The sequence below is a fragment of the Meles meles genome, chromosome 6 (assembly GCF_922984935.1).
Source record: "Meles meles chromosome 6, mMelMel3.1 paternal haplotype, whole genome shotgun sequence".
NCBI classification, from domain to species: domain Eukaryota; kingdom Metazoa; phylum Chordata; class Mammalia; order Carnivora; family Mustelidae; genus Meles; species Meles meles.
The window spans coordinates 71,410,338-71,434,626 of record NC_060071.1 but is presented as its reverse complement, the minus strand read 5'-3'; the positions used below and the strand labels follow the sequence as shown (position 1 = coordinate 71,434,626).

At 42.6% G+C, this 24,289-nt stretch overlaps 1 protein-coding gene across 3 annotated transcripts in view; it reads left to right on the top strand.

Moving 5' to 3' along the window:
- FBN1 (fibrillin 1) overlaps positions 1-24,289 on the top strand; it is a 229,460-nt gene that overhangs the window by 169,497 nt on the left and 35,674 nt on the right. For all 3 annotated transcript variants that reach the window (XM_046008182.1, XM_046008181.1, XM_046008183.1), the window contains exons 33-45: positions 98-220; positions 362-484; positions 1,625-1,750; positions 3,611-3,733; positions 5,471-5,593; positions 5,897-6,061; positions 8,788-8,856; positions 8,953-9,078; positions 10,319-10,441; positions 11,075-11,233; positions 13,940-14,011; positions 17,673-17,798; positions 20,611-20,733. In XM_046008182.1, the coding sequence (XP_045864138.1) occupies positions 98-220; positions 362-484; positions 1,625-1,750; positions 3,611-3,733; positions 5,471-5,593; positions 5,897-6,061; positions 8,788-8,856; positions 8,953-9,078; positions 10,319-10,441; positions 11,075-11,233; positions 13,940-14,011; positions 17,673-17,798; positions 20,611-20,733 (1,581 nt within the window). The remainder of the gene's footprint in view (positions 1-97; positions 221-361; positions 485-1,624; positions 1,751-3,610; positions 3,734-5,470; positions 5,594-5,896; positions 6,062-8,787; positions 8,857-8,952; positions 9,079-10,318; positions 10,442-11,074; positions 11,234-13,939; positions 14,012-17,672; positions 17,799-20,610; positions 20,734-24,289) is intronic.

Here is a 24,289-nt window from a genome sequence, read left to right as displayed (position 1 = left end):
TCAACTTTTGAAGTTGCTAGTTGTTATTGCTAAGTTACTTAAAAGACCAAAAAACCATCTGTGCTAAACTTTTTTAAACCACGGGTGATTTTTCCAGACATCAACGAATGTGAGATTGGAGCACACAACTGCGACAGACATGCCGTATGTACCAACACGGCAGGGAGCTTCAAGTGTAGCTGCAGCCCGGGATGGATTGGAGATGGCATTAAGTGCACCGGTGAGTTGAAAAATAGATGCTTCTCATGAGCTGTGTGGATTATAAACCTGAAAATATTAATTCTGTACTGGAAAAATGTCTATGCTACTGACTCTAAATGTGATGCTTTTTGTTCATAATGATGTGACTTTTTTCCGTAAGATCTGGATGAATGCTCCAATGGAACACACATGTGCAGCCAACACGCAGATTGCAAGAACACCATGGGCTCCTATCGCTGCCTCTGTAAAGAAGGATACACGGGTGACGGCTTCACTTGTACAGGTAGGCTCGTGCTGGGAACAACAACGTAAATGGCAACCAGAAAATCCAGGTGTTCCTCCGTCTTTCAGACTGTCGATTCTTCAGGTCCATTATAGTCAACTTTGAACAGAGATAATTGGTTATTTGAAACTACCTCCCCGTGGAATGGAAATTTGGAGCCAGGTCAATTAGACCTCAGAAGTTAAATGTAGCTAGTTATATAGTTGGTATGGGTATCACTGCATGCAATGATGTCCTTAATTTAAAAAAAAAAAATCACACTTCCTTTAATAATCCTTAGCCTTTATATTTTTGTGCCTATTTTCCACTGTTGACTTGTCTTCTGTACCAAACCCAAGGGTGAGCTTGCTGTAGAAAGCTATGTGAGGAACAGGAATTCAGACGTTCTAGAACATAAGATATTGAGGTCTGTTTCACGTGACTTGAAAGCATTAATGTATCCTGAGAACTTCCCTCACAAGACGCCATTTAAACATGAAGGAAACTAAGGCTCAGTCAGTTAATATACCTGGAACTTTTTCAACTCGCTGAAAATTTTTATCGTATTTGAAATTGTTTTTATCCAACCCAGTGAGTTTTTGTTGTCATAAACCTCCCATTACTCCCTAGAAAATATTCAGAGTTTTATGTATTAGGCATATATGGTTCATGTGTTTGATATTTAATGCCTGTGGTTATTAACAAAGCTCAGGAGAGATCTGGCGAACAGGAATGTTTGGCCTCCTCCATAGTTGGTGTTCTAGGTCTTTTGCTGCCCATCAAAGCCAAGTCTGAAACCTGAGAAATGGACACAAGTCATGGCACATTATTTCCTGTCATGGATGTGTCCTTCTGTGCACGACCCTGCTCACAAAAGCCTTAATTTGAACGATGCATTGGACTTATTCTTCATTTTACATTATTAGGGATCATTTAGCATTCAGGATTCTGAATCTGAGCCCCATATTCATGGATTAGTCAATACTAACATTCAAAGGAGAGGAAAGAATGGGTTTAAAGGTGTCAAATAGAAACTATGATGAGACCTCACTACACTCAGGAAGTTGACAATGATAAAAAAAAAAAAAAAAAATGAAAGATATGGGGAACCGGAAAGCTCCTAACTGGGGAAGAGTAACTTGTGTGTCTTTCTGACTGTAGATCTTGATGAGTGCTCGGAGAACCTGAATCTGTGTGGCAATGGCCAGTGCCTGAACGCCCCGGGAGGATACCGCTGTGAATGTGACATGGGCTTTGTGCCCAGTGCGGACGGGAAAGCTTGTGAAGGTAACTGACGGGGATGTTGCCGGGGCCCTTGCAGGGCCTGACAAGCTTAGGTTATTTGAGCATTCCTGATAAATATATATTATATATTATATGTTAATTTATTACTATATATTGATATATATTATATATAATATTTATTTACTTACTTACTTAGTTATCTACCGATGTATGTTTTGGCTTCAGATCTGAGCTGGTCTGTTCAGTCTGTGGAGGTATTGGATCTCCAGCTGGACCATTTCTCTTCATGCAGAGAAAAATCTCAGCTTTCTGGCCACAAAGCTGCATGCCCAACCTTGGCCAGATGGTCTGCACAAGTACACCCGTCGATCATAGGAGAGAGAGGCGAACTGAGCGTGGTCAGCTCAGTGCAACCTGTTTGTCCCCAACACTAGGGGAAGGAGCTCCAAGTACCAATCCCCGAATCATGTCCTGTTGAAGGATTCTCTTTAAATATGTTTTTAATCTCTGCTATGGTTTGGTTTCTAGAAATAAAAGCTTTAAAATAATAGCAGAGCAGATAATCTTCTCCATATGTAGAATAATATACTGGGCATGTCTCACATGGTCTCTGAGTATCTAATATATGTGAACATGGAAGAGTCCTTTGCAAATCCATTCAGTAGGGGCCCCTAGGGATAATGTTGTATGTCATGCTGTCTCTTAGCTCAAGGCTCTGTCTTCCAGAGGTGTTAGTCAGTCAAGAAGAACCCTAGGAGCCTGTTGGCTCAGGATGGCTCCCACTAGGAAGCACAAGGTTCTTCTCTTTCCCCACACTTGTCAAGTCTAAGTACATTATCCCTCACGGAGAAGAATTAGCACGTCTACGGTGAACTAAAAAGATTTCAGTAAAATAAACAAATGATAACCATTGACAGTAGAAGTTTAAACAAGACCCTGATTAATATCTTAACTAATAACTGTTGCTTGTTAATAGGACATTAACTCAAAGTCCGTCTTTCGCTAGGACATGCATACTCATTCTGTCATACAGTTCTCTGTAAATACTTTTCTTTGTTACGGAACCATTAGGTGTTCTTTAAACAGTTTATATTAACTCTGCGGAGTTTGATATATAAAATTCCTCTGAGGCAAGAAACCAGATTATGCTCTTGACCATGTGCCTAATGCCTTGTTTACTCTTGTTACTCTGAACATCCAACCAAAACAGGATCTCTGCCACCTCTGGTAACATAAATAGTCACAGTCAAAGTTTTGCTTCTCCCTGGGCTATAAGGGAAGGTTGTGTTTGTTTGTTTGTTCTTAATATAAATCATTGCCGGCACAGGGATTATGGCTATTTAAAGCCAGTCTCGAGGCTATGCTTGTGGCTACATGTCCATTACCGAAGCAGGAGGTAAGCGTGAGGGGAGGACCAGGACCTGAAAGAGGCTTCTGCAGTTTTTAGATCTCCATCCACAATAGTAAGCACCCAAAGTAGCTCTAGGGATCCAGAGGATTGTAAAACTGATTATAAAAGCTACCACAGAGCCTTTGTGGTTTGTAGAAATTAAACCCACGATAAGAACAGTGACTGTGTAGATAAGAACAACCAAAGAACGGGATCTAAAGTAGTCTTTTGGACTCTTACTTCACAAAAGGGACATGAGCCTGTGTGAAACAGCAGAAACTATACATCTGTGATGCTTAGCTTACTGCTTGTCGTGTACTGAGGGCTGAAAAAAAGGAAGTTCTCACCTAAGAGGCTTCACTTCCATGGTAGCTGATTTAGCTACGGGAGAAGCACCTAGATTGAAGTCAGGTAGCCTTCATTTTCTTAATAGCATCAGGTGATGACATTAGGCAGTTCCTTCAGCAAAAAATAATAAATTTCCTTTCTCCCCCTTTGCATGCCTCCCCAAGATATCGATGAGTGCTCCCTTCCGAACATCTGTGTTTTTGGAACCTGCCATAACCTTCCTGGCCTGTTCCGCTGTGAGTGCGAGGTCGGCTACGAACTGGACCGAAGTGGCGGGAATTGCACAGGTAAGACATCTGTTCACATCAGAATCTGCTCCCTACGGTCCTGGAGACCTGGCTGTTGGGGCCTCCCTGGGACCTCACAGGATTGTTTAGTCACAAAAGGAAAGCAGGGAGAAGGCAATAGGAATCCCAGAATAAATTCCTGGGAAATGGTTACACGTAAGGACACAGAGGGAAGAGCAGCAGGCAGCTGAAGGAGCGAGTTCTGTCGCTCAGCCGAGCTCGCGGCCGCAGAAGAAGGTTCTAGGGTGAACTGGCTGTAAGGCTTCCCAGCTATTCCTTTTCTCCTTAGGCACATTTGCATAGAGTTTCCTTTTGAAAGGCATGCACTGTGCTGGGATTATGAGTTTTCTCCTTGTACTTCTCCACTGTAACTCCCACCCCTTGCCACCCTGGCCTGTCTCTGGTCACCAGGGAATGTGATACAGAGAACTTGCCTACCAGTTTCTAGCATAGAGATCGTTTTCTTGTAGAGCAAGGAATTCTCAGGGAGCATAAGGAAAAAAAATGAGAAAAGCTATAGGCCCTCAGTAGACCATCACTTGGTTCACTTAGGCACTGAGTTAAGACTTTGCAAGACATTTGCAATTCTCTTTCTGGACAGGCCCAGGATTTCAGGGGGAAACTTATGTGTTTTTTTTTTTTCCAGCTACCTAAACAAGCTATCATTCAGTGGCTCTCTTGACTATCATGACCACCACCACTATCACGACCTCCTCCCTGAAATAAATTTGGACCAGGGTACTCCTCCCCAGGCATTCTTCTGCTTTTTCTGAAAACTGTTATGACACCAAGCTGGACATCAAACATACCTGAGGAAGTTGCCTCTCCACAGCCCATACTCCTTCCTCAGCGCCCCCAGATTACCATCAGCTTCATTCTGCCTGCCCTCCTTTCCCATTAGTCTGCCCTCTCCCTCCAAGTTCGCAGGCAATCTGAACAAATGAATTGTCTGCAGTGGAACCTGTAGGAGGGTTACCACGTCCAGGGCGGGGTGGGAGGGAAGCCCAAGGAGAAGGTATCATCCTCATTCCCCATTGTCCTCTCTCTGAGTCAGCTTGTCTGTTCTTGAGTGTTTCATGAGTGTTCCAAACAGACAAAAGGATTACACAGAGTGCAGTGTGCCAAAACCCATGTCCCAAATATGGAATTCTGTGCGTATTTTTGGAATAGAAACTGAAAGGGAAATAGTCCACACAGCACCAGTGATGAGAGAGTGACTCTTAGCAGGCTTGAGGGAACATGCTAAGCCTTGTGCATGCATCTACGCTCGTACTCAGCTGCACCAAGGCGAGCATGCCCAGTTGGAGAAGCGGCAGAAGTTGCCCGCTCGTGAGGGTTCCCTGGGACATCTTGCTCTAATTTGATGAAATAACAAGCCACACATATTAAATATATTTTCTTAAAACCTGTGTCTGAATTTTTGGTTGACCGAGGTCACAGTAGTGTTTTGCTTTCAGTTACCTTGACTGGAATATTTTTCCTAGTTCCAAAGTTCTATTTTCTCCTGATGACAAATTTGAATGCTAAATGTGTTCCAGAGGAAAAAGACCAAAGACTATGACATATTTCCTTCCTGAGGGGTTTTATTTCAGAAGTGGAAGACTGTATTTCTAGGTGTAATTATAACTAGTAACTCTTAAAATTCTTGTGGGGAGCCCCAGACCCAGTGCTACCATTTTATGGTGATGTCTGCCCCCACATTGGCTGATAATTGTGCCCCTCGCTGTTTGGTTTTAGACGTTAATGAGTGTCTGGACCCAACCACGTGCATCAGCGGGAACTGTGTCAACACCCCAGGCAGCTATACCTGTGACTGTCCCCCCGACTTTGAGCTGAACCCGACTCGAGTTGGCTGTGTTGGTAAGCTCTTAAAACTTCTTAGAGAAGGATACTTTTATTTTTAAAGCAGCCTTGAACATTCCATGCTCAAATTTTTTTTAAAAAAGTAATAATGTAAAAATTTCAACATTTCCTAAATCTGGTTTATACTCTCAGTTATTGTTTTCTATAGGTCAGAGTCCCAGTATGTGTATTTGGGCACTTTTTAGTTTCCTAGTAAAACTAAATTCTGGTTTTTAAACAGTTTCTGAGATGGATTTGAATTTTCAGTCCTCACCTAGACAGAATCTTCCTGACACTCTTTTGTCCGTATATGGTAAATAGATACCCGCTCTGGGAATTGCTATCTGGATATTCGGCCTCGAGGAGACAATGGAGATACAGCCTGTAGCAATGAAATTGGAGTTGGTGTCTCCAAGGCTTCCTGCTGCTGTTCTTTGGGGAAAGCCTGGGGTACTCCGTGTGAGCTGTGCCCTCCTGTGAACACGTGTAAGTATACATCCTCCTGGGTTTTGTTTGTTTGTTTTTACTTTCTTTTTTTTCCTTTTTTAAAAATTTCTTTTCAGTGTTCCAGAATTCATTGTTTGTGCACCACACCCAGTGCTCCATGCAATACGTGCCCTCCTTAATACCCACCACCAGGCTCACCCAACCTCCACTCCCCTCCCCTCCAAAACCCTCAGTTTGTTTCTCAGAGTCCACAGTCTCTCATGGTTTGTCTCCCCCTCCAATCTCCCCCAACTCCCTTCTCCTCTCCATCTCCCCATGTCCCCCATGTTATTCCTTATGCCCCACAAATTATTATTAGTCCTGCTCAGGCCAGCTGTCCATTCTAGATCTGCAGAATAGAAGCCACAGAGAGAGTGAGCTGCTACCAGTCTCTACTGTTTGGTCGGGAACGGAAGATCAAAACTGTCAGCCCTGTTGAGGGACCCCACTCCTGATCTGGGGATCAGAAATATCCCCACTTGGCTTGTACTAAAAGGTCAGGTGGAGCGGGCCACACTTCACTTCTTTCTGGGTAAAAAGTACATAGCATTATTTTAAAGATTTTCCAGGCTAGGTTACTTAGAGAATATTGCTTAGCTTCCAAGGAACACATTGACTGATCTCTCCTGTCATCAAGAGATGATTAGTTAGTTTTCAAAAGCTCTAGGACAGACCAGAGTGTCCCTGGGTGAAAGAGAAGCAATTAGTCAAATAAATATGAAAGGAAAGACTTATTTCTACTTTTGTGATATGACTTGAAAGAAAGCTTCAGAATGTGATTTTATGGACATAAATAAGTCTTCTAAACATGTAGAAGGCTTCTCGTTTTTCAAAGTGGGTCCTGTTTTAGGAGTTAGAGTCAGATACAGCTTTTTAGGCAAAGGTCAGTGGTGCTGCTTATAGTATGTATTGGGATAGGTATGGATTATTTCCTCGCTGAACAGTCACTTATTCACTTGTTCTAAAATTATTTGTTGAGTGCCGTGAGTGTGTACTTTGGGTGTGCAAAGAGGAATTAGACTGGATTCTGTCCTCCAGAAGTGTACAGTGTGGCAAGATTGACCCAGACAGAAAAGCTATAATTCAGTGTACGTCTCAAGAAGGGAAGAAAGAGCAGACACAGTGCCATGAGCAGGAAGAGGAGCACTCCTGGTGCCAGTTGGCCTCTCTCACTTGCCACCATGTCACTGTGGGTCAGTTACACTTAGCAAGATGAGTTTCCTCATTCCTGCCACGCCTTATAGGATTAAAAGACGTCATTCATGTCAAGCACTCAGCACAGGGATGAATACTTTCGTAGCAGATACCTCTTTCTCTCCTCTCTTAAGAAAAGGCAACCAGTTCTTAATGGCAGAAGTAGTGACGACTTGGGCGTTTTTAAATTGTCCTTGAAGGGAGGGTGTGACCTGAAAGAGAAGACTTAAAAGGGGTGGGTGTTTGCGGGAAGAGGAGGAAAGAACAAAAGAAAGAGGGGGATAGCTAATTTCATTGATGTTGAAAGAAGCAAGCCAAGATGTTTAAGCAGGAGACTCAGCTCTATTGATTAATAATGACTGGCAAAGCGATAGAGGTCTACACTACCCCAAACTGGGTCAGAGCTAGAACTGGAATATATACATGTCTATGTTTAGGCATACACTCATAACATTTCAGAAAGCCAGGAGAGGGATTATCAGATTTGGAAAGACCATGATGATTTTGAAAGAGCTGATTCTTTTCGAAGCTCACCAGGAAGACACAGCAGATTAGGTTCATTCTCATTGACATGTACCTGTATGTATTACACTGCTCGTGCATGGCACTGAAATAAATGTTTCTGCATGAAATACTTGAGTGACAGAATTAATGGGAGGGAATCAAAGGACGCTGTAGAAAGTTGGTTTAGGAAACCAGGAATCAGTCCTGCCCTCAGTAGAAACAGAGGGGCAAGAAAGATCTCTAGGCATTAAAGAGAGAAATGGAACAGGAGGGGTTCCTGGGTGACTCAGTCGGTTAAGCGTCTGCCTTTGGCTCAGGTCCTGATCCCATGGTCCTGGGATTGAGCCCCACATCGGGCTCCTTGCTCACCTGGGAGCCTGCTTCTCCCTCTGCCCCTCTCCCCAGCTTGTGCTCTCTCTCTCTCTCTCTCTCTAACAAATAAAGAAAACCTTAAAAACGAAAAAAAGAAAAGGGAAGGGAAGGAAAGGAAAGGTGAAAAAAGGATGGGAACCAAGAAAGAACAAGCTTTTCCCAAGGCTCTATTTGGAAAGCGTTTTGAAGACAAGCTGATTCATGTTAATAAGGAAGGAATTACAGCCCTGCAGAAGAAGTAAGGCTGAACAAAATATTAAAAATGGAGGAGTTTGTTAGAAAATAAGAAGGAGAAGAAAATCTTTACAAAGAAATAGTGACAACAATAGGGAATAAAATAGTTCCCAAGACCATGAGGCCAGGAGAGTAGGTGGAGGGTCCCAAGTCTAGGGACACCGGGCTAACACTTATTTCGCACACGTAGTAAAAGCCATTTGAAAATAATATGTATATACAAAGTTGCTGACTTGCTTAAGACGGGTGGGATAACTGTTAAAGATTCCTGAAGGTGAATATTTTCAGCTGGATATGTCAGTCTTTCTCTTGAGAACACTATTTCTAGAAATTTTTGGTTCAAAAGAACTCACTTTTTTTTTCCATTTTATTTTATTTTATTTCTTTTCAGTAGAACTCACTTCGATTTTTTGTTTCAATAGCTGAGTACAAAATTCTTTGTCCTGGAGGAGAAGGTTTTCGGCCCAATCCTATCACAGTTATATTGGAAGGTAATTCTGTATCCTTGACCTTAAAGTACGCACTTTTTGAACTTCCTCGGGTTTATTGACAATGCTGAAGAAATGCCATTGCTTTCACTGTGATAGACATCGACGAGTGCCAGGAGCTCCCCGGGCTGTGCCAAGGTGGGAAATGTATCAACACGTTTGGCAGCTTCCAGTGCCGCTGTCCAGCCGGTTACTACCTGAACGAAGATACCCGAGTGTGTGATGGTAAGCGGTCCCTGTAGGAAGAGGAGTTCTTCCAACTTGAGACCCGGCCCCCAAAACCAGCATAGAATCACCAGCAAAACTAAGAATTTAGCAATATAGCACAATGGTCTAAGCATGAATATAGCCAGCTGCACGTGGGGCAGCTTGTATTAATGTTACTGGCATGCTATCCTTTCCAGTACATCCCAAATCTTCCTCTTTTTCTAAGAAAGAAAAGTGAAGTTTTATTATCTTGGGTCATAGTACCCCTTATGGCTGCGGTTTTCTGGGCACTTTAGAAAAGTCACTTCTGTTAGAGGAGCACAGGACTCATTTCAGCGACTTGTGTATTCTGGGAGGTTCTGAGTTCCTCTTCTTCCTGTTCTTCATGATTTATCCTCTGTATGAATGTGCCAAAATGAGCTTCCCTTAAAAAGGCAGCCTCTTTGGTTTTAGGATGGAAGTGATAACTCCTATATTGGAAAGATGGAGACCACTGACCACTTTTGGCTTTCAGAGCGCTTGGACCATAGACCAGGGTGGAAGCGATGGTTTTCATCTATATGTGGGAGTCACACGACGAGTTAGGGAAGATACATCCTTGTATCCTGGAGGAGAAATATTCCTCTGGCTCTCCAAAAGGCTCCTAATAAGCCTTTTATTATCAAGGTCACCTTGATAAGTGACAACCTCACTGGCTATTAGCTGAGTACCACAATGTATATGACATAGCTCTAAGACCCCTGGAATTAACAAAGACTAAAATCAACTCCTGTGTTTGGACAGGGTTGTGAAACACCTCCTTCCATACCTCCTTACCCACGCAGACTCATGAAGCCCATTGTTGATGACTTCAGGGTGTACATATTCTTCCACTGATTTTGAGAACATACGAAGTATTAGCTGACTTTCTGAAGGACAGTTGAGAATTATAATTTGTCCACATTTCCATCTCCGCATGCCTTTGAGGATGTTACAGTAAAATAAATGTTACTTATTTATTAGGAACTCATATCAGAAGGCAAACCTCTTTTTCTGGAACCTCCTTTCTTAAAAACACACACACACACACACACACACACACACACACAGAGCATAGATGGACACTGATGAATTAAACACCTATTTTTCTTATCCAGATTTCCAAGTGCCCCTGTGGATTTTCCCAACCATTGTCAGCATTTACAGGGACATTGAGTGTCAGGCCATTGCAGAGAGTGAAGTTTTCATATTCACATACCACTTTCTCTTTGGATTACAGATGTGAATGAATGTGAAACCCCTGGAATTTGTGGTCCAGGAACATGTTACAACACTGTCGGCAACTACACCTGCATCTGCCCTCCAGACTACATGCAAGTGAATGGGGGGAATAATTGCATGGGTGAGTCCAGGCTTTCCTGAATCATGTGGGTTAGGTCCTCATCTGCAAGCCCAGCAGGTGGTCTTTGGTGTTACTTTACTCATCCACCCGGTACTGCCTGCCACCCTTTCACTGTCATTGTGACAGAGCCTCCTCCCTTGTAAACCATAAGCTTGGCCTTTTTCCCCCACCTTGTGTGGGTGGTTGGGAGTTTTCTTTAAAATGTAATGCTGGAAAATCCCAAACAACAGTTTCATAGTACTTCTTTTGTTTGACTTTGGGTGTATCTTTATACAATTATATTTACAGCACTGACCTACAGTATTAAAGCATCATGAGTCGGAAATGAGAAAATTGTTGCCAAATAGCAGTGGAGAATTGTTACTAAGAGACTGGGTGGAGAGTCGTGTAAAGTTTATTAATTCTGCAGCTCCATAATGACTTCGTTCTGTGGCACAAAATGCCAGGGAATACGTTTCTCAAAGTCCCCTTTCTTACAGCAGCATATATGGATAGAAAATTGTGTAAGGGCAGGCTGTCCTGGCTCTCATCAAAGTTGAGTTTGAGTAAAATCCAAAAGAAGGGCATGCCTCGAGCATCCCCTTAGAAATCTGTCATGCTCTCCCCGAGACATCACCAACCCCTTCTCTCTAGATATGAGAAGAAGTCTGTGCTACAGAAACTATTATGCTGACAACCAGACCTGTGACGGAGAACTTTTGTTCAATATGACCAAGAAGATGTGCTGTTGTTCCTACAACATTGGCCGGGCCTGGAATAAGCCCTGTGAACAGTGTCCCATCCCAAGCACAGGTGAGTTGCACCATCGCCAAAAACATAGGTTGATAAATTACCCAGGGACTGCTGGGGAAATGAGTCTCCACAAAGGAAGAAAAGGGTTCACTGTTGATCTTCCTAAGTAGAAATTCGCTTACAAAGGCAAATGTTTAAATTCACAGTTGATTCTGGTCCTCCTGGCTAAAAATTGAGTCACAGAACACACTTTCTAACTTGTACACTAGTTCATTCACCAGACTTACAGACTCAGCATATCATAAAACTATAAACATTGTTTTTGTTATGGTGTTCACCATGTAGCCAAAAGACTGGAAACATTAAGCAGAGCAATAGGACAGATAGGCGAGCCATATTCCTATTATTCTTACTTATTTATAACTAGTCTTGTTCCAAAAAGAATTTAAGGCAGCCCACAAAGATTTCAACGTAAAATAAGAAGGCCTAAGGCAAATGGCAAACAAGGGTAAGAAACTTGGAGCAAGGAGCGAGGCTAATATGCAAAAATCCAAGCTGGGAATTTCTACACACTTGCCAAAGATGAGCAATAAGTTTGGCTCCAAACTTCCTAGCAGCTCATATAAAAAAGGAGCGATAATCAAGTTTAAGAGTCTCAATGACTATAAAGCAAACCTAACACCATGAAAAAGCACAACCCTTCTTGAGAGAACTTTTTTCGTATATCCTCACAGAGAAAAATCTATATGATGCTATTTATTAAAAAAAAAACAAAAAACCTAACCCATGTCCTTGGAGTAGACGAAGTGCATTGGTGCATGGTTCTTACATCAGCGGGTAAATGATGACATTACCATTTAGAGTGAAGGAACTGTGAGACAGGTGTGATTAGAACATTCTGTAGTACCTACTCCACTCCCCACAGTGATCTGGAAGACATTAAATCTCTTGTCTGGTGCTCTCTGACAATGCATAGGACAGAATATTCTTTTTTAGGGAAATACACCAGTTCATCCATTGTTTACTCCAGAAATAATGTAATCATCACCACTTAGAATTACCAAGAGTTATCTCCAATCTGCAGGATGTCTCTGGACCAGGGGTTGGCAAACTACAGCCCATGGACCAAATCCAGCCCACCACCAATTTTTGTATGGCCCAAAAGCTAATCATGATTTTTACATTTTCAAAATGTTTGAAAAATACCAAAGAATGGCAGGTCATGACCTGAAAAGCATATGAACTTCAAATTTCTATGTCTCTAAATGAAATTATGTTAGAACCCAGCCATCCCAATCTGCTTACTTATTTTCTATGGCTGCTTTCATAGAATAGTTGAGCAATTTTAATAGAGGCTCCACAGTCTACAAAACCTAAAATAGTTACTCTTTAGCCCTTTAGGAAAAAAAATGCTAACCCCTGATTTTGACCAATGGTCTTCAAATCTTTTGATTACACATAACTATCAGCCAAAAAGATGGAGGTTATATGTACTTGGTGTGTGCATTTACATATAAAACTCTATGTGTCTATGTCTATATATTTTTTAATTAGATTGAAAAATGCATTTATTATTGCATGTATTATTTTCACAAAGTGTTCTATTAGAAAACATGCACAAAATTTTTTAAATTACATTTTACAAAGAGAAATAAAAGTTTTTGTATTTTTAAAAAATCTTAATGGATCAGTATTCTCCTACAGGCTGCCTTGGAAACCCCAAATAAGGACTATCATTTACTTTTAGAAATATCTAAGTTTTTAAGAACTGAAGTATTCTAAATATAAAATGCAAGATTTCTTCTTCGTGTTGAATCTTGGCCAAATGTAGTCATGGCTTTTCATTAGTTATATAGTCTGCACACATTTGGGGAGTTCCTGAAATCTGTCTGGATGACCAGTATCAGCTGGCACTATACTTGTTAGAATCAGGCACTCAGATATCGAAGAATAAAGCACTATGGGAAGAACATACTTCATTTTGATTAAAATACTTCCAGAAACTTTTCATAATTTTCAGCGGATTTGACCAACAAGGCAATGGCCACCTTGAGCTTAGATTGAAGCCGTGTTCCGTGTTCTGTCAGTTACAGTCGGGATCTGGAATTACAGGACCTCAAAGTTAAAAGGGACTGCAGATGACACTTCCTTTGTCCTTTATTATCAACTTTGATGAATTCGGGCACATGAGAGGAAGATAGAGGGTCAGGGGAGGGAGGGAGTAAGAACGAGAGAGCTGCACCAAATGAAATCCAGCTCCCTCAATTGAAGTAATGACATAAGTTGGTTGTTTGAACTGAATTAGTCATTAATAGACCTGATGTCAAGAACTTGGCTAGATTTGCTGTAGTCTCCCCCGATCTACTGAGGAAATGGCTTTTGTAAGCATTCCTCAAATCCTAGTTCCCTTAATGCGAGTGGAAAGAGGCACTCTTGCCAGTCCCTGGGGTCAGAGCTGCACAACATTCTTCTAGAAACCCAAATTCCTACAGACAAGCTCATATGAATGCATGGGCAGTGATGTGGAGACCTCTGCTTCTTCCTTAGTAATACGTCAACATGAGCTCACTTTTCATTCCGTGTTTGCCTTAAGGGCAAGGTTACAACATCTGGGGGATCTTTCAGATTTATTTCTTATTTTAAATTCTCCGAAATACAGAACTGTTTTTGAAGATGTTTATAAAGTAAGTTCTTTTGGCGCAGTTATGGCTCTTCGCTGACCCTCATTCTTGCCCCTTCCTCCCTATCTTTGCTTCATCGTTGCAGATGAATTTGCTACGCTTTGCGGAAGTCAAAGGCCGGGCTTCGTCATTGACATCTACACCGGGTTACCTGTTGGTGAGTCATGGTGCCATTGCTGGAATTTTCTGTTTTTGCCTTTGTGTTTAAGAACGGGAATACACACCCGTATTTTCTCAGTTTGCTTTTTTTTTTTTTTCTTAGAAGGAAAAAATAGTTAAACCGTGCCATTTAGCTTTACTGAGACCCTGATTCTTCGTTTGAAATGAAGTGCACGTACCCTGTGTGGCTCCGCCTAATGGGCAGCTGCATTTGTTGCTCGTGATTCAGGGGCTGGAAAGCTTTTCACAAAATTACAATCAAGCTTAGTTAAATCAACCCTAGGCATCAACAAGGAGAGAGATTCTGGGAGTAGGGCCAGTTGACGTTTGATTTGACTATAACTCCCAGTCTTTTCCTTCTGCCTGAGACATGAGTTTAATATGACTTTTCATACCAATCTTTATGTGTAGATTGTTCACATAAAGCCCTTTTGGGGATCAGTTTTATCTCACCTGGAATCTCCTCAGGTCATCTGCTTTGGGAATTTCAGATGTGAAATTAAAAAAAAAAAAATCTTTCCAGTCAGAGGCCCCATCTGGTAACTGGAGCAGACACCACTACAACACTAGAGATGCTTGTGCAAGATTGGGAAGTATTGCACGGCGTTCAGCCAGCGAAGGCAAGGCCTTTGTGGTTTAAAAGCAAATAACATAAAAGTGGATGGAAAGCTATTGCATTCTCGGCCTCTTTCCCCAGTGTGATTTATATGCATCCTTAGATGCCCCTCTTAAGTCCGAGCAATTGTGTCTGGTAGCAAACATCACCACTTGCTTTGTTCCACCTTATTCCTAATGAGTAAACTGAAATCCACACCAGCCTTTCCAATGACCTTGTTTAAGAAAACAAGGGTCTGGTCCAGCAATCAGCCTGGCTCCCTTGTGCCAAATCCATATGGCTCCACAGTCTAGTCAACGTCCAAAGAAACTTCATGGTTTGGAAGGAAAAGCTGCTAAATGACATTGGCATGAAACACCTGGCCCTTGCTGCTTTGTTTTTCCCCTTCCCAAAAACAGATCTTTTCATCTCCCTAGAATCCCTGATCCAAAGATAAGTGGTCTTTAATAGTAATAGTTCTCCACGGACAGACCAGGCATGTCCCCCAGCAAGGCCCGCCCTCCAAGGTTGGCAGCAGGCAAAGATTCCAAACAGCATCAACATCGTCCTCCAGTCAAGCTGGAGACATCTCAGACATCATGTAGTTCCAAATGCATTGCTTTACAGCTGAGGGGACAGAGGCCCAGAGAGGGGAAGGGACTCGGCCGAGGTCACCTAGCTAATTAATAACAGAGCCGGGACCCAAATCCAGTCCTGACTCACAGCTTGCTTTTCCTCAAGCTCTTGAAAGCTGGAAATGTGATAGTTAGCAATATACTTATTGTTACCAAATTCCACCATGACAAAATATTTAGATGACTGTGAAGCTTTGTTTTATTTGAGCTTTATACTCTCCTTCTGAAAGGTCTTAAGATTGTTGGCACATAGAACCCGTTTTGTATGGGGTTAAAACTATAGCAAGTTTGTTAATCTTGTCTTAAAATATAAACTTCTCCAAGTTGAAGTTCAAATGAAATCCAGACAGGAAAAGAAAATACAATTTTTAATATATCCTTTTGCTATTTTATGCCTAACAATGGCTAGAAATTTGACCCAATCTGTTACTGTTAAGCTTGATAATACATCACTTATATTTAAAATAAATGAAGGTGAATATAATGTTTCATGTTTGAACTAAAAGAATGTCATCTGAATTGTTTTTTTGTTTGCTGATGGCATGCAGTTGTGATGTTACTTTGCATAGGCTTTTAAGAACATGAATGACAAATGTGTGAAAAATCCAAAAACATAATCACCTATATTCAAAATAAAAATATACACCAAACTGTGTTTTCCATTAAAGAGATCAATTTGCCTTCAAACAAAATCAAACCCTTCAGAAAAAGGTCTAAAATAAACCTGTGGTCTTGTCAAATTTCTCCCCCAAAGCAGGCTAACTTTAGAGCAGGATTATTCTGAAACTGTGATAGCTCTTGTGGGCTCCGCATACAACTATGGCCGTTTTCCGGTGACTTGAGCAAACAGATCCTTGCAGAGGTTCCTGACTATAATATGTCAATGGAAGTTATCTCAACAGCATGGTAACAGATACTAGTGAACTGGAAAGACTGGAGCTTTACATCCCCTCCCAACTTCTTCTTTTCCGTTGTTTTTAAAAGTATTTATTTATTTATTTGTCTCGAGCACAGAGAACTGCAAGCAGAACAGGCAGAGGGAGAGAGACAATCAGGCTTCCCGCTGAGCAAGGAGCCCAATGTGGGGCTGGATCCCAGACCCTGGGATCATGACCTGAGCTGAAGGCAGGCGCTTAACCAACTGAGCCACCCAGGGTTCCCCCTGCCTCCCAGCTTCTGAAGTGCTTTGTGAAACTCCAGCAAGGCATGGTGGAGGGGGTTCTCCAGGATTTGATTATGGTTTTGTGAAACCGTGACCTGAAGAAGCCTGAGGGAGGCAGGCTAGCCTGTTAGCAGGTTCGCCTGTTAGCAAGTTCCTGGTATCAGATCTTGACTCTGCCTCTCCTTAGCTCTGTGGTCTTTGGCAAGTTCCATCCGGTGTCTTGGCCTCAGTTCCATCACCTGCACAGTGATGGTAGTCACAGTACCTGGAGACCATCTCCTAGTGGTTGTGATGATTCAGTGAGTAAATCCAGGCTGAATGCTGAGAAATAGGCCAGGTATACAAGAGAGACACTGTTAACACGCCTTCTATGATTGTCCTCGAAGATACTGAATGGTTGGGAGTTGAGAGCAGGCCAGGCAGAGAGCGGACCACTATGACCGTGAAGAGGTGAGACCTGCCCACAAGGCCACCTCACCAGCTGGCCAGCCTGCTTTCAAAGCAGCCTGTGTTCTGGCTCTGCTGTCGTGCCTACTCTGGTCCTGCTTTAATGCTCACCAATCCAAGTTCCAGACACTGGTTCTTAATCTACCAAATTTTAATTGACTCAGGTGGCGTGCTGGGGACTGGTAAAGCAGTGACATCACAACCAGCCCCAGCCCCTGGCCTTAGAAAGCCACAGTCTAAGGCAATAGTCCTTCCTCAATGTTGGCCCCATAGTCACCATGGGCCCAGCTTACAATCTCAGACCTAACTTACCCACTTTTCAAAGCCATGTGAAGGAGAATTCAAAAGATCCAATTGTCTATAGCCATGGGTTCCTCTGCGCTTCACCAGCTCTCCTTTCCTATGTTAGCCCAGCACCACTGCACACTTTGGACTGAGAGGCCCCTTACTCTCCAAGGTCCCTTTATTCTACTCATCTGGTACATAGCGCCCAGTGGGCACCAAGATGGCTCCTACCTAGACAAAGCTGATGTTCTGAAACAAAACCAAGAAGACAGCTCTACATCCAGATACTAAATTCAGATTGAGTGTCTGAAAAGCAGTTTATTATTTCAATTTCATATTGATTGACCTCCTCCATTTCCATCACCACCATGCCAACACACACCTCCTCCACCCAATCACCCATGCACTTTCTCTTATTTGGCTTTGGACCTTATGTAAACATTGAAGTGAGAAGCCACCAGCTTTCAGCGCCCATTTACCCTGCGCAGAGATCACGCGCCGTGACGTCACTCATGCGTGGCTGCTCTGCTTCCAGATATCGACGAATGCCGGGAGATCCCAGGGGTCTGTGAAAATGGAGTGTGTATCAACATGGTTGGCAGCTTCAGATGTGAATGTCCAGTGGGCTTCTTCTATAATGACAAATTGTTGGTTTGTGAAGGTAAGTGATGTCACTGTATCACGTCCAGAAATGAGCCAACTGACGAGCTACTTGCCCACACAGACTTGGCCAGTTCACAACATTGGGATTTCAGAAATCCATCAAGCTCTAGCAATAGTGTAGGGCAGCATGTGGAACATCATTCTTTCACGCAAAAGAATTCCCTAACTCCCAGTGGAAAAAGCAGGATGTGCATTTCCCAGCCCTGTCCCCCCTCCCCCGCCCCGCCCCACGCACAATGTATTAGATTTCCCAGCTGATATCAGAAAGCCTTGAGTTCCTGGGTGTGTCGCAGAGATTGCTTTTGTTTCACATTGCTTGAAAGTGAGCATGGGTGGTGGGCGGTCATCTGTACTCGAATCTCAAAATTAGTGTTCTCTTCCACACGGAGCCTGTGCTACTCCCAAGTGAAAACAAGGTTAAGGCAAATATTCCAAATGCATGAGAGAATTCCAAATGGCAAGGACAGCAAATTCGATTTTATATGAAGAATGCTGGCATGCGTGCAAGTGGTACTTTTTTCATTTTCGAATCGCCTCCCCTTGCCATGTGCACATACTGTGATTCTGTGCATTCCTCAGAGCACATCGTATTCTTCCTACATCTGGGGAAGAAGTTACTAAAAGGGACGTTACTGGTTGTTAAAGATACCATGTGCCCTCAGATAGCTGGAATAAGTGTCTATTTAATATTTAAAGTTGGGGCCTCTCATGGAGTTTTTGTTCCTGTCAGAAAGGGTTTTTACGCCTTAGAGCATGTGTTAGAGCACATATGTCAACATTTTAATGTTAAAAAAAACTTTTTTTTTTTCCCCTAAACTAGGGACAGATTCAACAGACCATGAGTAAAGTTACGGTCCTCAGCTCTTGCTTGTTAAATTCTCTTCACCAAGCTTTCAGTTACTGTGGCCAAATGGGCACATGTCCCTGACTCTGCCAGCTGTTGGTAGGGGAGGGGGTGGGGACTGGGGTGAGAGCCATTCACAGTCTTCCTCAGGAGATAGTCATCTCAGGCCTGGGCCCTGGCCCCTGTGGTTTGGAAGGCCAGGTGTGTGGAGAGGAAGCATGAGAGGAAGCGTGATGCAGAAGAAAAGAAAGGAGCCCACAGTCGATGAGCAGATAATCTAACATTGGCTGTCTGCCTCATAGCCAGTCTTCCCCCTTTCATAGATGCCTATGGATGTCTGCCACCTTCCTGGGGCCTCTTTTGTTGTCTTCCATTTAGAGATCCCAAACCTATAGGCATGGCTCCCCATGACTGCCAAGTCAACCTAGCCCTTGCTATCCACATGAGGTTGAAAACCCACAGGTATACCAACATAAGGCATTTTTCTGTCGAGGTAACAGCCAGTGGATATTGAGATTACAAAGCATTCCAACTTTCGGGGTCCGTTTCACAGGATATGCATCGTCAGGGTGAACGTTTCATCCAGGGTCAACTACTTCCCAGCACACTCTTAGCTCTCAGAATCGGAAAACAGGTTGATTTCATACACACCTCAGGAACCCTGAAATTAGAATGGATTCCAGAAGAGATTTAGGGAATATCCATGCATCTGTTCTCTCCAAGTCTGCATATAATCCCAAGCAAGGCATCCAAGGCTTGTCTGTGATACCATTTGGCTTCTCCAGAGATTGGCTCCCCTCTGTGTTTCTGTACGCTCATAAGATCGGGGCAGATCTGCTCGGTGAGGTGGTGCTTGTCTTGGATCCACTGTAACCCAAAGCAGACATACTTCTGCTATTGCCCAGAGAGGATCACCCCATAGACCCTCCCATTGAATAACAATAGTCCTGAGGTTTCCCGCCAAGAAAGCATTCACCTGTGAGGCATCAGCTGCTGTATTTGCCGCCCCCTTGTGGGAACTTCTTTGGCGGAGCCCACTTGGTAAAACCCCAGTACTAGTGCTCAGAGCCAGCTTCCGTCTGTGTTCTGGGCTATTCTGTTTTCCAGACTGAGCCCAAGTTAGACTGTTTCACAAGAGCAGGGACTGGGAACACGTATCATGCCCCGGGGCATAGCCTGGACTATGCAGTAACTTTCACAATGCCATGAATTTGAACTATATTGCTACCTGGTTAAAAAAAGGAGAGGCAAATAACCCCCTGAGTGTAGTCAAAGCTCTGAAGCACACAGTACCCATTTATTCTTTTCTTTGATAGTGAGAGTTGGGTTGTTCTCAGTAGTTTTATGTGCAACCTCTTATATTGTTTCCTCTATTTGACCGCCATGTGGCAGTAATTTAAACAGGAGCCTCCGTAGCTCTATAGTTCAACATACTGCCTGTGCATCAGAAGAAGCATTTGTAAGCTTATTGGAAATGTTGCATCTCAAGCCATTCCCCAGACACCCTGAATCAGAATCTGCCTTTCAAAAAGACCCCAAGGGACTCGTATGTACATGAAATCTTGAGATGCTTTGCTCACAGAACTTAGAACATTTGGGACGAAAGCAACGTGATAGAATCATAAAACCCTGGGGCTTGGAGCAAAATATGACATTTCCTAGGATATTTAGTCTAGACCATGCCAAGTCCTGATCCTAGCAGCTGAGTTTACATGACTTTTTTTTTTTTTAAAGACAGAATCATTAGAGTCCATATGTGGTCATAAACCAAGTACTCACAGTTTTGAAAAATATTAGCAAAGTGGGAAAACTAGAAAATAAGTCTCCAGTATTCCCTTGTCTGTTCAATAGAATGGATCAAAATAAGGAAAGAGAAATCTCTGTTTTGTGAGAAGCTTCAGCCCCTGGACCCTTCCCCCGCCCCCCATGCTGTTCCCCTTCTAATGAAATTCTCTTCTGCTTGGAGATATCGACGAGTGTCAGAACGGCCCTGTGTGCCAGCGCAACGCCGAATGCATCAACACAGCGGGCAGCTTCCGCTGCGACTGCAAGCCCGGCTACCGCTTCACCTCCACAGGCCAGTGCAACGGTGAGTGGCTCTGGGCCGGCTGCCTGAGCCCACCAGGGGCCGAGCTGCATCATGCCTCACATACTGGGGGTTTTCTGAGAAGGTCAGGTTGAAGAATACACGAGTTATGGCTTGGACTGCTGAGTTCCAGTAGCTAGACTAGCAAAAAGGAAAATTGTGGAAATGGCTAAACACTCATAAAGGTGATGTTTTTAAAACAACAAATACATCAAGTGCCTACGTAGATTTCCTATTTGCCTCCCACCCTCCTGCAAACACCCGTTCCCACAAATACAACACACGCAGGTGCACGTGCGCACGTGCACACAGACACAGACAGACAGACAGACACACACACACACACATATACACAGTCCCCTGATCAGTATTCGGGGCCAAATACTTTTTTATTTCCTTTTACATAATCCCCCTTAGGACAGGAAGTTTTCACCTTCGCAACCACACACCCCAGTTCTATACAGTGAACCTCTCCTGAGCGGAGTTTGATTAACCTGCATAAACCAAGCAAAAAAGACCAACAGCACCACTTTCGCTCCTAAACATCTAACAGAATTGAGGGCAGCAAACATTAACAGCCTTTTATTAGCTATAAGTCACCTACAGTCAAATGAGAAACCATCCCCTAGAGGATAGATTGTTGTTCACTTTTGTCGCAGAGGAGGTAGAAATAAGAGAGATGAGTTAGCTTAAATGGATGGTCAAGTTATAAGTACCTGATGGCATCTTCTAGCCAGTGGCACCAAAATTAAAACACTGGTGTCTCAGCCCAGAAGCAAAATTACACCTCAGAGTGATTTTCATGTGAGTTTTTGAGTAATTATAAATCTTTGTATCTTTAGCACGGAGGGCAGGAAGAATGTGTTATTTTGCTATGGTTCATTTCCCAAGGAGTTTCCTGGATATTTTATGCATTTGTGAATGAAACAACACAAGGGAACGTGGTCAGATTTTCCTTGGATTTCCTTGCCTACCAGTGATTAAGTGGTAGGAAGTGCACTGTTCTCTGTAGGGTATTTTGCATTGTTTTATTAGACCTTGGTGGGAAGAGGGTATAATAGCAGAACAAAAACTCACTCTGAGAATCAAGGCTTATTTTGTTGGGTCTAAAGGAACATGTGTAAGTGTTTAGCATTTTGTCAACAAAGCAGTTGTTATTCGTGTATTAAAAAAACAGGACAGGAAAAGTGGGGACGTCTCTGATATGAGTCACAATACCCAAGTGTAACTTGGCATTTATACCACTTCCCTGCATTTTGCTCTTAATTTATATTTCTTTGAAACTGGGCAGAATAATTCCAATAAAAATAAGGAGCTGCTGATAATATAGAACGTGTCATTTCACACCATTTCATGCTCAGGCGAGAAGTGGGACAAGCTGTTTCTACCTCAAAACAACACGTCCAACCAGGGCCTGCTGGGGCTTAAGGCCTGCCATATTTTCTTGTAGAACATTAGCACCAATAAAACTCATACAGCAGTAATCAGGGATAAGTACTGTGAGTGAGTGTTGTTTGTGGCCAACGCTCACATTCCCTCATTCATTGGAATCCTCAGAAGAAAGGGAATGTACTTGAGTTTTGCAATTATTCAGCCTCTAGGGCTGAAGACTTCACTCTGGAATTATCTTCATCTGTACCTTTTAAAATCTGTTAAAATGTCTTCGATGCTATCCTATGTGTAGCATTTTTTCGAGCACACTGCAAAAATACTCCTCTTGTCCTGTGTTTAAGATGAAAAGAACCAAAATCCCTTTGCAATGTTAAATTTTTATTTGAATTTTTATTTGAATTTATTTGAAAAGTACATCATTTCAAACCCCAAATCACAGCTGGCCATATTACCCACATTGCTGAGAGAACAAGTAGGTGTCTAAGCCCAGGGTGCGTGTCCGACCCGAGACGCTGTGTTTTTAGAGCAAATGCAGCCCCTTTGCGAATGTCTTGCCCAGCTAAAGGCAAGAGACATATGCTTCCCCGCCACTTCCTTGTGATCTCTGTCTGCTGAATTTTCCCCCCTAAAACTGTGTTTAAACCTTCTATCTCTGTCTCAGACATAATTTTCTAGGAGCTCAAATCCTGGTGCTTGTAGAAACCTAGTTTTCTGGTCTCCAAAGTGAACTTCACAATTAAATTCTCTAAAATTATAACTTGCTATTTTATCATTAGAACCTCAAAGTGCTTCACGTTTCCTTTTCTTAAAAACCATCATCAAATAGGCAACGTGGGAAAGAATTTTCCTAATTCCTTCTCCGAGAAGATCCATAGTGCACTCCATTTCCTGTGGGCCCAGGAGATAAGACAGACCTGGTCCCTTGCATTCTTGGAGATTCAGTAATACCTGAAGGTACCCAAGGTTTGGTCCAACTCTGGTAGGTTCTGAGACACCCTTCCTCAAAACCAGCTCCCTTTATAGAGCTTAGCAGTGGAAATGAATTTCTTTTGCCTATCCAGTTTGCTCATTTTAAATCCATTTTCCCCAATGGGAATGATCATAATTTGTTAGGTTAACAAGCACTTCTAGATAAGCAAGCAGTAGCTTCTAAGCTGCTGTGTCCCAGTTTCTCCATTAAGATGATATATTCAAGCTCACTTGAGACTTTTAAATTGTATGGTGATTCATCGAGTCTAATGTTCTGTATATTGGAAGGAGGGAGTCATAAAAATGGCAGCATGGGCAGCACATGAAATAGAGCACAAATCTTTCTTCTGGCAAGAGTACAACTGCTCTGGGCAGCAAAAAGTGCCCATTCCAGTTGCGGTCTTCTCAGCAGCTGACAGCAAGTTTGGATTATTCAGACAGAAGCAGTGTAATTGCTGTGCTTTATGGATTCTATACTCAAGTTGGCATTCTGCTATTGGCTCTCTTTTATGACAGGAGGAAGACCAGGATGATACAGTGCTCTTCAGATGACATTGTTCCTAAATGTTGAGTCTTGAGAACTTTAAAAAATTAGAGACTTAAATAGGCATGCAATTATGTCATTTGTAGATTCATATAATAAATTCCACCCCTCAGATGATCCGATTTCAGGAGAACTACAAAGATTCAATTGATGATAAATATAATTTAGGGCTTAAAGACTGGCAGAAGCAAGATGACAGGGTCTTCCTCTGAATGAGTATGAATAAAAAGAAACATCACTAGGATTGTCAAAGGCTCAAAGGAGCCATGTGCAGACCTGAAGACTTGGTTGGGATGGAACAAAAGGTTATAGGAGTAAGACAAAACAATGAAGTGAAATGAAACTTGAACAAGGGACAGTGTGGGTTTTCCATCAGGAAAACCTATCAGCAATGGGATTAGTTTGACTTTGATATAAATTTCCAAAGGAAGCCATGAAGGGTCCATGACTTGAGGCACCAAATCTTGACCAGACAAGATAACTAACTCATTCCACAGTCTATGATATTGCTTAGGTATACAATCAAACGGAGTATCTCCCAGCTTCGAGTCTTCTTCCTCATTCTACTTCTAAATTTTCTCACCTTTCAGGACATTTTTTCCATCCCTTCATGAATTGTTAACATACTTTGAATGTGTCCAGTAAATGAGAGTA